Source organism: Medicago sativa, chromosome 8 (genome assembly GCF_051527215.1).
Source record: "Medicago sativa cultivar Bolivia chromosome 8, Bolivia_mono, whole genome shotgun sequence".
NCBI classification, from domain to species: domain Eukaryota; kingdom Viridiplantae; phylum Streptophyta; class Magnoliopsida; order Fabales; family Fabaceae; genus Medicago; species Medicago sativa.
This window is the reverse complement of record NC_140756.1, coordinates 78,975,068-78,988,292: the sequence shown is the minus strand read 5'-3', so window position 1 is coordinate 78,988,292 and position 13,225 is coordinate 78,975,068. Positions and strand designations below refer to the sequence as shown.

General features: G+C 33.6%; 3 protein-coding genes across 4 annotated transcripts; 2 read left to right on the top strand and 1 right to left on the bottom strand.

Moving 5' to 3' along the window:
* The first annotated feature begins 1,119 nt into the window (after positions 1 to 1,119).
* LOC146901916 (F-box/kelch-repeat protein At3g23880-like) lies at positions 1,120 to 4,559 on the top strand. The gene is made up of 2 exons (XM_085733423.1): positions 1,120 to 2,348; positions 3,747 to 4,559. Exons 1-2 carry the CDS (start codon positions 1,126 to 1,128, stop codon positions 3,814 to 3,816), a joined length of 1,293 nt encoding a protein of 430 aa, XP_085589549.1. The 5' UTR covers positions 1,120 to 1,125; the 3' UTR covers positions 3,817 to 4,559.
* A 2,022-nt stretch (positions 4,560 to 6,581) lies between these two features.
* On the top strand, positions 6,582 to 7,935 carry LOC146901915 (F-box/kelch-repeat protein At3g23880-like). Its single transcript, XM_085737470.1, has one exon. The coding sequence runs from the start codon at positions 6,612 to 6,614 to the stop codon at positions 7,830 to 7,832; it is 1,221 nt and encodes a 406-aa protein (XP_085593596.1). The 5' UTR covers positions 6,582 to 6,611; the 3' UTR covers positions 7,833 to 7,935.
* A 1,259-nt stretch (positions 7,936 to 9,194) lies between these two features.
* RPE (D-ribulose-5-phosphate-3-epimerase) lies at positions 9,195 to 13,225 on the bottom strand. 2 transcript variants are annotated; one of them, XM_085735228.1, is made up of 10 exons: positions 13,058 to 13,225; positions 12,267 to 12,381; positions 11,999 to 12,139; positions 11,804 to 11,917; positions 11,412 to 11,490; positions 10,582 to 10,691; positions 10,414 to 10,470; positions 9,978 to 10,047; positions 9,790 to 9,874; positions 9,195 to 9,466 (listed from the first exon to the last, which is right to left on the bottom strand). In XM_085735228.1, the coding sequence occupies exons 1-9, from the start codon at positions 13,168 to 13,170 to the stop codon at positions 9,825 to 9,827; spliced, it is 849 nt and encodes a 282-aa protein (XP_085591354.1). In that variant the 5' UTR covers positions 13,171 to 13,225; the 3' UTR covers positions 9,195 to 9,466; positions 9,790 to 9,824. The 2 variants fall into 2 exon arrangements, with proteins under 2 accessions (XP_085591354.1, XP_085591355.1); XM_085735229.1 differs by having other exon boundaries at positions 9,195 to 9,446.

The window sequence follows — 13,225 nt, the reverse complement described above, 5'->3', positions numbered from 1 at the left end:
AAGCGTTTTTTGGACGGTTTTGAATGAAAAACACGTTTTCTTTTACTTACAAATCACCTAGTACTTGTTTTAGGCTATAAAAAGGCTTGGATCTTCAACATTTTCCTTCATTCTTCTTCACATCCTTTCTTACATTTCTTCAAAAAATTTAAGTTTTTTAGGTAGCTTTTGGGAGTGTTTGTGGTGTCATGGTCATTGTTGACCGTTCCTATGAACCCTGCAATTGCATTGCAGCTTGTGTGGGGTTCATATAACGGTCAACAGAGACCCTTGACATCAAAGAAAGACACAAAATATGAATACCGTATTTGTCTGGAATTTATGTTCCGGAAAAACTAACAATCTTGTTCGGAAAATGTAATCCGGACCAAGGATATTTTTGGAATTTTTGCAGGGCGCGCGAGAAGGCCATAGGGTGGGAAAAGTAATACTCTAAACTATTTGTGGAGTCTTTCAAGTTTTTACTTACATTGATAACAAGGCCAACCAAATTTTACAACTGATTTTACTTAGTCAATAGCTAATTTACTTTGAAACACATGAATAACAAAAAGTTGCTTACTTGTAATATGATTAAGTCATTATACAAGGGTATTTACATTTTTTGCTTAATTTAAAATGTATAAATTATTACATGACTTCCGCATCATCAAAATTGAGAGTCAAATTGATGAAAGAGACCAAATGTTTGAATTTCAAAATATCAGGAGACCAAAAAATATATATTTAAAAAATAAGAAGATTAAAATTGCGGATTTGTTAAAACAGTTTGTCTAATATATACAATATTGTAACTAATATACAATATTGCACATGTTAAACCAACTAAAATAGCAAATTTTTGTTAAGAACAAAGATGATATTTTTTTTTTGTGGTGATCGGGGTTTGAACCTTGGATCTTGCATATTTTATGCATTGTTTATATCAAATGAGTTAAACTCACAAGGACAAAATATATATATATATATATATATATATATATATATATATATATATATATATATATATATATATAAATTTCAATACAAAATTACTATTTAAATTTAAAATAGAAAAATCAAAACTACGGTTAAAGCGTTTGGCCCCTGATAACATTAACATATAAATAGATAGCCTTTTTAAACATGACTGACATTCCAATTCAGTTAGTAACTCCAAAGGCCGCATACATACATGGGTGTAACGATCGTGATGCGCTCGCGTTCAGGGAAGCGTCTACTACGATATCATCAAAACGGCACCGTTTCGACTCAATCGGCGTTGGAAACCACCTTCAACAAGCCATCGCCACCGTTTTTGCCGGAAGAACTCATCGTGTGGAGATCCTCGTTCGACTTCCGGTGAAATCTCTCCTTCAATATAAGTGTGTTTGCAAAACCTGGAAATCCCTAATCTCAGATCCCCAATTCGCAAAAAGCCACCTTCTGAGCTCAAACGCGCATCCACAATTGGTCGTCTCTGTCATTATTGGTATTGCAAACTGCCGTTTCGTATCTTATCCTTTGAAGTTACTGTTGGATAACCCATCAACCCCTGTGGAAACAGCTACCTTGACAACGAGACACTGCACACGAATAATTGGTTCATGCAATGGATTGCTTTGTTTTTATTATTCCCCTCGATCTACTTTCAAATTGCGGAATCCTTCTATCAAATTGAAATCTAAATCATCTCCCACCATTATTGCTTTTGATTCTAAGAGGATCCTATATTGTGGCTTTGGCTATGACCAAGTTAATGACAGGTACAAGGTCCTAGCAGTTGTGCAAAATTGCTATAATTTGAATGAAACTAACACCATAATTTATACCTTCGGTGAAAAAAATTGGAGAGCTGTTCAAAAGTTCCCATGTGATCCGCTGTGTGATTGTGGTGATAATAATATGCGGGTAGGGAAATTTCTGAGTGGCACTTTGAACTGGATAGTTAATAAAGAGGTGATAGTTTCGTTTGATCTCGAGAAGGAGACTTATGGAGAAATTTTGCTGCCTCAATATAATGGTTGCAATCCTGTGTTGTATCTTTCAAGTAACCGCATTTGTGTGTCTTTCGATCACCCAAAGAATATTATTGTTGTGTGGATGATGAAAGAGTATGGAGTTGTTGAGTCGTGGACTAAGCTGATGATCATCAATCAAGATAAATTAATATCGAAAATTCCCCATAGTCGTTTGTCTGATGCCTTGTTCATTTTGGAACATAGAGTTCTCTTTCTGAGACCTGTGCAGTCAAGACTTATCATGTATAACTTAGATAATGATGGTGGGTTGGACTACCGTAGTACAATTTTTGGCAGATTTGCGCATCATCTACAAATTTACCATGAGAGTCTGGTATCACCGCCGTGGTAAGTCATATATTCTATTGTTATCTTTCAGTAATCAGTAATATTGATGGTTGAATTAAAGTTTTGTTGTGATCTTTTTAATCCATTCAGAAGAAAGTATGTTTATGCTTTGTTGTAGTAAAAGACATGTACCATATTAGTTCTGCTTTTACTTGACATGCTGCAGCCGTGGACTTAAAAATCTGTTTTGCATCTACACTTGCAAGAGTAATTTGTCTGTCTATGCAGGCTTAATATTCTAGGCATGCTTAACAATTTATGCATGCATTTTTCATTGCAATTTCAAATTATCAACATCTCAATCAATTTGTTAGAAAAATTAAGTCTTTCTTCAACAATGCAGATAAGTTAATAATGAGATGCTAGGTAGAAGATTTGCTTTGATCCTGCAACCGAAGAACAACTTAGCAGCTCATCTTTCATACTCTTTAAGCAAACAGTTCAATTTTCAATGTATTAAATACACAAGTTTTCATAAAAAGTTACTATTCTAGGCTCTTAAAGAGTGCCCCGGGGGCACTCGTTAACATTTCCCTTTTACCTAATAGACTGCTGCACAATTACTTGCTGGTAGCAGTGTGTGGAATTTTTTTTTACTAAAGAACCAAACAATGATGGCAAGGGTGTTGTTGTCACGTCTTGGAAGGGGTTCTCATACTGTTCTAAGGCGCTACTTTTTGTTGATTTCGCATCAAGTAGACAAGTTAACAAAGTACTGCCACAAACCAAACTTGGTTTCAATGACAAAACTCTGATTTTTGTTGCTGTCACAATTATTAGCAGCTCATCTTGTACACTGCTTGTACTCAAGTGTAAATTTTTTCTCCTATGAATATTTTAATTTGGCTTGTTGAAAGTTATTACTCAGTCATTTGCCAAGTTGGTCCGAAATTATAAATAATGTTCAATTTCGGTAAAGAACCAACACGTGATTAAAATAGCATAGTGGAGATGAGGATGTTGTGTTGGATGCGTAGTAATACTAGACAAGATAGTATTAGAAATGATAATATTAGAGAGAGAATTGGGGTAGTGAGCCTATCGTAGAAAAGATGGTGAAAACTCGGCTTAGGTGGTTTGGGCATGTAGAGGGAAGACCTAGAAAACTAAAAGAAAAACTATTAAGAAAAATCTAGAAATTAATGAGTTGGATAGAGGTATGATATATGATAGAATATTATGGTGTCGTTTAATCTATGTAGCAGACACCACTTAGTGGGATAACGCTCGGTTGTTGTTGTTGTTTGTTCATTTCCGATGATTGTTATGTACATGTTTATACTTAAAAATTTATTTTAATTACCAAATTGCGGCATTTATTTTCATGTTTTATTTTAAATTTTCAAATTTAAAGTTCATCTTTTAGTTTGAGCAGTTTTGTTTTTTATTTTGCTGTAGCCTAAAACACAGTGGAAAGAGAAACAAAAGAAAAAGGAAGCAAAAACTAAGATCCGAGTACATTATTTAACAAATGGTAAGGCAAGAACTAGAGAGACGGCCCAAAGCTTGTTTTGAAAAAGTCATTGAGCTATGTATACACTGGTGCTGCATGGGTATCTTTAATCTTTTTATGTATTTTTTAAAATAGATGTTGGTGTCCATTTCTAATTGCAATTTATGCTATTAATGACAATGATTGTATGTGTCTCATTCTGGTTTTCCTTGTTGGTTTTCGTAACCTCAATGTAGACCATTTTAAGATCTATTAAGATGCAGCTACAATGAAGTTCTGAAAATGTTAGCTGTGTTGATTGTTCTGTACTTCCATATGGTTATTAGTATTACATCTAGGGTTTTATCGTTTTAGAAGTCTTTTGTAAATCATGTGCTGGGAGTTCATTATTTTGTCATTTGTAGCAAAATGTATTGTTTTTAATGTATTGTTACCATTTGTTTTAGTATGAGCTGGTTGGAATTGTTAATTACACTGGCTATCGTGTGATTCATGATGTTCATAGCTTAGTAGCATCCAGAGGATTGTCAAGGGATTCATTTCATAAGTTAACGCACCATATGATCTTGAAGGACATGAAGGCAGAGGATTGTTAGATACCCTTAAGTTAGTTTTAATTAGTTTACTTTAGTTTTTTGTACATTTATAGAGTAATCTGAATACTTTCAGCCATTTAGAGTGTTTTCCTATTTTCTAGCTTTTAGTTACTTTCCCTTATCTCTAATGAAAAGTGACAAGTTTTATACTTTGTTAATCAACTCTTTCATTCCTTTTCTCTCTCTCAAGTGTGTGTTATAGTATTTAACAAGGATACTCGCTGTGCAATAGCAGATGATCATTCTTTGCAGAATTTGTGAATTAACGACCACAAAGATGCATTGCTTGCACTGCTTGCCACAATTTTTCATTATCCCTATTTGAGTCTTGGATGATAGTGTTAATTTAATCAATGAGAAATTATTTGAAAAGCAACTAGGTCTGGACCATTGAGAAAATGCAAGTTTTTTTCCTTGTGTATTAAATGGTTAATTGACAGGTCTTAAAATGGACGAGTTCTCTCATATCTCAAAAGGATAGATGAGAATTTAAAGAATACCGGTCGTTATAGAAACTACATTTGAATCCCAATGAGGACAATATCAAAGGCTTTATTGCCTGTCTTGGAGCTACGGATGTTTCGAGGAAGAACAGAGAAAAATTGTAGCTGGTTGCCTTTCAACCTTACATGATATCAAAAAGCAACACAACTGTAAGTTACAAGCTGGTCGACAGTAAATCGCCTTCTCTTGAGTTAAAGATGTTCTGATACTCCAAGAGATTATACACAGGAGAAGCCTTATTTGACTGATTTTCTAGATAATTTCAGAGAGAAGCAATTGTTGGTGGTGATAGCAAACCATGCTTAATGAGTTTGCTTACCATGAACATTGTCTGTCAGGTTCAAACGCAGTAACATTAACAGTATGAATTAGATTGAGATCTTGGCCAGGATAAAAAAATTTCACATTTGTTTTTCGAGTTGTGCATTTTATCACGCAGCCTAGAGTTAACTTCCTAACAGTATGGAGTATTATCAGTCAGATACATAAACAATTGAGCAGAAAATTTAAACATTATGATACAATAATATTGAAATTGAAACCAGATTTGAAGCAACCTCTGCAATTATTTATTTAATTGATTATTTCTTAAATTGATAACTATGATCTTCAAGAGTGAAACCATTGAATCATAAACTGAAATGTCAATTTAAATGCGAAAACTTGATGGTACAAACATGCAAAGTCTGGGTTTAGAGACATAATTAAGACCAAATCAACCACTGGCAGACCACAGTAAGATTGAGATTTTTTTTTCTTTAATTACTCAAAGAACTTAAAAAAATGTAGAGAAATTAAAATCGGAAATGAATAGAGAAATTAAAATTTACATAATTTACTTTTCCAATTTATTTTAGCACCCGAATTTACAACAAAGGAGTAGCCCCTTGACTTTAACCGACTTAAGGACACCAATTTGGACAGTAAGCTAATTAATAAATACTGTAAAAATGTGTAATTACCAGTGGAATGAAATTTTAAACTTAAACCAGATGTTTGAATTTTCAAAGTTTGTGAACAAGGGTCAAGTCTATTTCACCAGAAACAAAAGATTTTGGTGAGTAAATTCGAAAGTAACGTGGCTAATAAAATTTCAAAATGGACACTTTCTATTCTGTTTATAAAGTATAGCTACCATTATTTTCAGAACACTTAACATTGCATAGTTTTATTTCTTGCAAAAGAGAATCCATAAAAGCTTTACATCTTTTTTTTAAATAAAAAAAAAAAAAACATTACATCTTTATTGAGTAAATCACTAATTTGGTCCATGTCTTTGTAAGTGATTCTTAAATTGGTCCTAACTCTATTAATATTTCAAAATAGTCACTGTCTTTATTCACATTTAACAAACTCTAGGGCAGAGTTTAATCGACGACAAACAAATATGAATTATCATATCAATGAAATTATGTAAGCACTTTTCCCTAAAAAAACATTGTTTTTGCAAATTTAATAATAAAAAAAGACCAATAATGCAATTAAAAAAAAAATCCTCATGAGCTTAGCTCAGTTGGTATGGACAATGCATAAAATATGCAAGGTCTGGGGTTCGAATCACGGCCACCACCAAAAAAAGCTAACAAAAAAAACATACATAATATTCGTTGGCTTGGGCCTTAAGCAAGTGTGTGGCCCACATCGTAATGTATAAATAACTTGGATGACTTGAAATCGTGACATTCTAATTTAATTCGAAAGGCCGCAGTCATGGGTGGAGAAGATGGCACCATTGCGAACCGCACGCGTTCAAAGAATCGTCGTCTACGGCGCCACTCTCAAGGAATCATCAGCGACCTAAACAAACTACTGCCGTTATTGCCGGAAGAACTCGTCGTTGAGATCCTTCTTCGACTTCCGGTGAGATCCCTCCTTCAATTTAAGTGCGTATGCAAAACATGGAAAACCCTAATTTCCAATCCCCAATTCGCAAAGAGCCATCTTCTGATCTCAACCCCGCATCTACAATTGGTCTCTTCCGTTATCGTTGGTCTTGCGCACAGCGAAACCTTATCTTACCCTTTGAAGCCACTGTTGGAAATTCCATCAACCTATGTTAAACCTGTTATCTTAAGATCGAACCGCCACAAACGTATTCTAGGCTCATGCAATGGGTTGCTTTGTTTGTATGATGACTGTCGATCTACGTTCAGATTGTGGAATCCTTCTATCAATTTGGAATCCAAAACATCTCCAACTATTGTTTGTTTGCATCATAATAATATCATATATCGTGGCTTTGGCTATGATCAAGTTAATGACAGATACAAGGTGCTAGTAGTTATGCAAAATCAGAATAATTTCAGGGAAACTGTGACCATAGTTTATACCTTTGGTGAAACTTCTTGGAGAGCTATTCAAAATTTCCCATATCAGTGTGATTGGCGTCGTCATCTTCATTCTCATAGGTGGTTTTATTCTCATAGGTGGTTAGGGATATTCGTGAGTGGCAATTTGAATTGGATAGTTAATAATAAAAATGGTGTTGATTCTAATTCTACTAATCAAGAGATGATTATTTCCTTTGATGTTGAGAAAGAGACTTATGGTCAAGTGTTGCTGCCTCAACATGATGGTGACAATGTCCGCGATGCTGTTTTGTGTGTTTTGAGTAACTGCATTTGTGCGTCTTTTGATCAGAAAACTCATTGGGTTGTGTGGATGATGAAAGAGTATGGAGTTATTGAGTCATGGACTAAATTGATGATCATCTCTCAAAATTCGTTAATCAAGGATATTTTTAGAGGCCCTTGGTCTGATGCCTTGTTCATTTCTGAAAATGGTGTTCTTCTGCTGAGACCCAAGCATTCCAATCTTGTTGTGTATAACTTGAAAAATAATGGTCGTTTGCAGAATCGTAATACAATTCTTGGCAAATTTGCGTTTGATCTACATATTTATCACGAGAGTCTGATATCACCACAATGGTAAATCATATATTATTGTATTGCTATTTTATAGTTGAATTAAATTCACTGCTACGAAGGAATTCAAATAAAGTTTATTGTGATATTCTTTTTATTCTTTTCAGAAAGTATGTTTATTGTGCGTTGTAGTTAGAGACTTGTATGATATTGGTTGTGCTTTAAATTAACATGCAGAAACAATGTGCTCACATTTGCATCTAAACTTGCAAAAGTAATTTGTCTGTTTGTGAAGGTTTAACATCTATGTATGCTTTACAATCAATTGGTCTCTTCCGTATGTCTTTCTCATTACAATTACAAACTATTAACATCACAACCAATTTGTCAGAAAAATTAAATCTTTCCGAAACAATGTAGCTAAGGAAAAATTGACATGCTAGTAGGGTGTAGAGAGAGTTGTCGCAACACCTATAGTAGAAAAGATGGTGGCTTGTGAAGAATTATTTGTATCTTGTTTGCGCCTTTGTGAATGTGTAGTTTTTTCCTTGGGTATCATACTTGCTAAAAAAAAAGTGTTGAAAAGAGAGGAATCATACTTGCTAGCATTACTCTCATATTCACAGGCAGATGTATATGCTGTGTTTTTTTATTCCATACATTTATTTTTCTATAAAGTGTGAAGGGGCATTTTCTACCATCATGTAATCTAGTCCATTAGTTGTTATTTTGGTAGAAAAGTGAATGCTGTTTTTTTTTTCCCCAACTTTTTTCCACTCTTAAATTATTTCATGAAAATACGGTAATTTTAACAGTAACGTTAGTTTGATTTATTATTTTAAAAATTTGGAATCCAAGACTTATAACAATTTGTTGAAATTCTATGTTAAGGTGTTATACCACAATAGTTGTTTCGAGACAAAATTTTGTACAATGTATCGTGGAAAAATAGCTATTTGTTCAAATTTCTCTACACTTTATCACAATCCAAAACTTCGATTTTGAAATGGTCTCCAAATTTTGACATTTTAGACTTGGATTTTATGGTGTGGTTATCAGAAAAGCTAATAAAATAGAATATTTATTGATACAAGTTGATATTAACCTTGCATGTAGAGCATTGTATTTTTTGCTGTTAAGGGAGAACTTGACAGTAGAGCATTGGGATTTCATTTCCACATTTCACTATACCATTAATTTCGCACTTTTCTCATATCTCAAAAGGGTGAAAATTTACATACGCGCACTCTATAAGATAATTTAAAGAAAATTGGTTATTACCATCTTGCATGTAGTCCTCTTCGGTTTATGTATAGATATACATTTGCATCCTAACGATAACGAGAACAATATAAGAGGTTGATGAATGATCTATTAACACCCATGGTGCTAGGGATGAAACTGAATGATATTAACTTGGAGAAAAAACTGAAAAATTATAGCTGGTTTTCTTTCAACCTTATATAATGTCAAAATCACAAACTTGTTTACAGTATGGTGGAACACAACCGAAAGTTACAATCTGATAGACAGTAGATCGCTTTATCCTGAATTAAAGATGTTATGATACTCCAAGAGATTATACACAAATATGCATCACAACAAAGGCATTACTTGGCTGCTTTCTAGCTAATTCCAGAGAGAAATTGCTGGTGGTGATAGCAAGCCATGCCTAATTGGCCTGCTGACCATGAACATTATCTGTCAGGTTCAAGCAGAGAATAATCAACAGTGAGAATTAGAATCAAATTGTCCTCGGGATAATATTTTTCACATTTGTTTTGTCCAGGAGCACATTTTTTCACGCAACCAAGAGTAAAATAAAATAAAAATAGAGTATTTATCAGTCAAACACAAGCCAAAATCGAGTTGCAAGTTTAACACTATGATACAATCTTTTTTTTTCACATTCGTTTCTTATATTGGCAGTCAATTATGATCTTCAAGAGTTCAACTGCCCAATCAAAAAACTGATACTTCAAAAATTAATTTAGAAACCTTGATGGTGCAAACATGCAGCTTACATTGTTTAAAATGGATCCGATACCGCGGAGGCCTTTCACACAGAAACTGGCTCAGGTCTTTTGCTAGCTTTTATTCCTTTTATAGCTACAAAGGAATGGAAACCATGACAAATATCAGAATCACATTGAATTTCCACTATTGCAATGTATGCCTCCTACTCACATAATTTAATCTTTTTTTAATGTACCTTCAGCATAATCTTTAGCTCCAAACACAGCAGAACCAGCAACCAGTGCATTAGCTCCAGCCTCAATCACCTGCCAAATAACATAATACTGAAAATTAGACCCTACAACTCAAACGGATCCTATGGTTTTCTATGTCACGTAGAAAGCGTTCTAATTCAATGAACAAAGTTTGTGGTTTTCCTTCATTATTTGTTTACTACTGTTTCTCTGTTATGAGCAAAAAAAGAAGCACTTGGCCAATAGAACTCTTAAATATTAAGAGTATGAGCAGATACACATGCAATATCAGTTGTTTCCCAATGTTTTATGTTGGGATTATCCTCTTGAAAAGGCAATCATTGAGCATTATCTGATTATGTTCAGCATGTAGAAAACTTGTTACAAATCATTCTAAATTATAAGTGATGGAAGACAATGTGATAATGTATACAGCACCTTGTAAGCATTTGCTGGGGTAACCCCACCATCCACTTCAATCCAAGGATTCACACCCTAGAGAGAGAGAGAGACCAATTAGAGATTATGTAAGGAATAAGAGCCGGGGGGAAAACACAAAATCCACTATCTCATAAAAAAAAAAAAAAAAAAACGGTTGCAGCCTACCTTCTCCACGCACAATCTTCTCAAATCAGAAATTTTCTTTACTTGGCTCTCGATAAAACTCTGGCCACCAAAGCCAGGGTTTACAGACATAATTAAGACCAAGTCAACCACTGCCAGCACCATAATAAGATTATAAGATTTTATTTTTAAATCACTAAAACAAATATTAAAAATGTAACTCAACAAACTTCAATCACAAATGAATGATGAAATTAAAATTTACAACAAAAGAGTAGCACCTTGACTTTCATCATCATAGGGGCACCAAATTTGAAATTAGGCTAATTAGTAAATACTGTAGAAATATGTAATTACTAGTTAAAGTTTAAACTTCTTGAAAGATATATCAAAAACCAGATGCTTGACTTTTCAAATTTTGTGGACATTCATAGAATATTCAGTGGAATCATATATGAAAATGAGAAAACAAAGTGACATGCTTTACATAATCACAAAAATCCAAGTGTAATTCACCAGAAACTAAAATGAATTTGGTGAATAAATTTTAAAGTAACATTGCTAACAAAATTTCCAAACGAACCTTTTCTATTCTGTTTATAATTTTATAAAGTTACCAATATTTTTAGAACATGGAACAACATATTAAACACATAAACTCAAATTTTACTTTTCAATTCAGAAAACAATAAAAATTTAACACATGGAAATACTAGAACTCTTAGTTTACCGATATTGGTTCATGTCTAAAGCTTAGTAAACCACATAAGCATATGGAAAACCTAAGCCATAAATAGCATCATTAATATTCTTATTATATACTGAAAATAAACGGAGACAGAAAAAATGAATTCAAAAAGGAAAAGGCTCACCATCAAGAACATATTCTATTGCACTTAGCGGAGTACCAGGGTTTAGGACAACTCCAGCTTTAGCTCCCAGGCTTTTTACCTAAATCAAGAAACTTAATCAGATATATTCAACAAGAAACTGAAACTGGAGTGGAAAATATGTTTCAAATACCTTTACTAATGTTAGTACTTAGAAGCCAAGACATATTTAACTTTTAAACCATACACATCCATATATGTGATGGTTACTGCATTCTTGACAAGATTCTGGAGTTGTATTTGACAATTATACAAAGGCTTAAATATATGTTTGGCTCGCGTATTATTTTAATATTTAAGTTAGTTTTCTTGATAACAACTTTGAGTTACAGCGAAATTGTTCAACATTGAGATAGTTCAGAAGAAAACCTTACTTGATTAATTGCACGATGCAAATGGATAGTGGAAGATTGTTCACAATGAATACTGACAATGTCAGCTCCTGCTTTGATGAAATCTGGCACCCGCTGATCTGGTTCTACAATCATCTACAGTGCTTTAACAAGAGTCAGAAAAAGAAATCATCATTCAATATAAGCTTAATTTAATATATGTATAAAGATGAATACCAGGTGGACATCCAAAGGTAAATCTGTCACAGGGCGCAATGCATCAACCACAAGAGGTCCAATAGTAATATTTGGGACAAAGCGACCATCCATAACATCAACATGAATCCAATCACAACCAGCCAACTCTACTGCTTTTACCTAGCCAAGATAACACAAGAACTCCAACAGTCATGATTGGTGACAATCAGAAATATGCTAAAATGACTTGGAAAAGAGAAACAAGTTTACAAGCAATTAGCAAACTTGATAAAGTGTAGTATAGAACCTGTTCTCCCAATTTTGCAAAGTTGGCGGAAAGAATAGATGGAGAAACAATGATATCACTTTTTGAAAACTTGTCAACACGAGATGAAGCCTTAACCACAGTTGAAATTTTCCTCCTGAGTTCACAATAACAAAAAGATATTAAAGCAGGCTGCATTATGCTTTCAAATACCACAAGCCTTCTCTAACAAATTCGGGTGTGTGTGTGTGCGTGTGCAAGGAAAAATGTATTGTGTATAGTTCTTTCACAATTCACAGTAAATCTAGGTAAATATAAAATGATTCTACGAGGAGTGGTTTCAAAATTCAACATGAACATAGAGCTACAAGCAACAAATACATGAAAAAGTTGACTAATTCCTTCATAGAATTTGCACATAGAATTCAATTCCTTCATAGAATTTGCACATAGAACAGTTTCAAGTTCCAACCTCACAAAAAAACCAAGTTGTAAGGAGATAACAAGTAGTAAAACCAGGTTAAAAAGTTGACAATGCATTCATCTTGATATTGATAAATCATGTAAATGTAAATTTAGTTAGAATTAGCTAATTTGAAGTTGGATCCTTCCCTTGTTCAAGAGCTTTCGAATCATTGTAATATGAGCATTACTCTTAGTAAAATTTGTGTGCTTTTAATTTGAGTAAGCAGTAATGTCCTTACGCAGAACAAGTTAACATGATTTTAATTGAAAAAACAAGATTGATAAAATACAATTAATGAAAAATTTTATTACATTCTAAACAACCCAGAAGTTGAATTCTAACAATAATTGAAAAGAAAGAGGTATACCTTGAGAAAGTGAGAGAACGGGGATGGAAGAGAGAATTCTTGTGAAGGGAAAGTCCATTGATCTGAGATTGGAGGGTAGAGGAACATAGAGAAGTTGTAGTAGTTGAAGCCATCTTTGTTCTTTGAATTTGGAACTTTTCTCCTTCACAAAAGTGTGTCGATTGAGGT

What these genes read in the sequence shown, in the direction of transcription:
- LOC146901916 (XM_085733423.1), top strand. Translation starts at nt 1,126, where the DNA reads ATGACTGACATTCCAATTCAGTTAGTAACTCCAAAGGCCGCATACATA. An exon ending in AGTCTGGTATCACCGCCGTG is followed by an intron (nt 2,349 to 3,746) that starts GTAAGTCATATA and finishes ATTTTGCTGTAG; the next exon opens with CCTAAAACACAGTGGAAAGA.
- LOC146901915 (XM_085737470.1), top strand. Translation starts at nt 6,612, where the DNA reads ATGGGTGGAGAAGATGGCACCATTGCGAACCGCACGCGTTCAAAGAAT.
- RPE (XM_085735228.1), bottom strand. Translation starts at nt 13,170, where the DNA reads ATGGCTTCAACTACTACAACTTCTCTATGTTCCTCTACCCTCCAATCT. An exon ending in GAAGATTGTGCGTGGAGAAG is followed by an intron (nt 10,471 to 10,581) that starts GTAGGCTGCAAC and finishes CTCTCTCTCTAG; the next exon opens with GGTGTGAATCCTTGGATTGA. An exon ending in AGCTAAAGATTATGCTGAAG is followed by an intron (nt 9,875 to 9,977) that starts GTACATTAAAAA and finishes ATTCCTTTGTAG; the next exon opens with CTATAAAAGGAATAAAAGCT.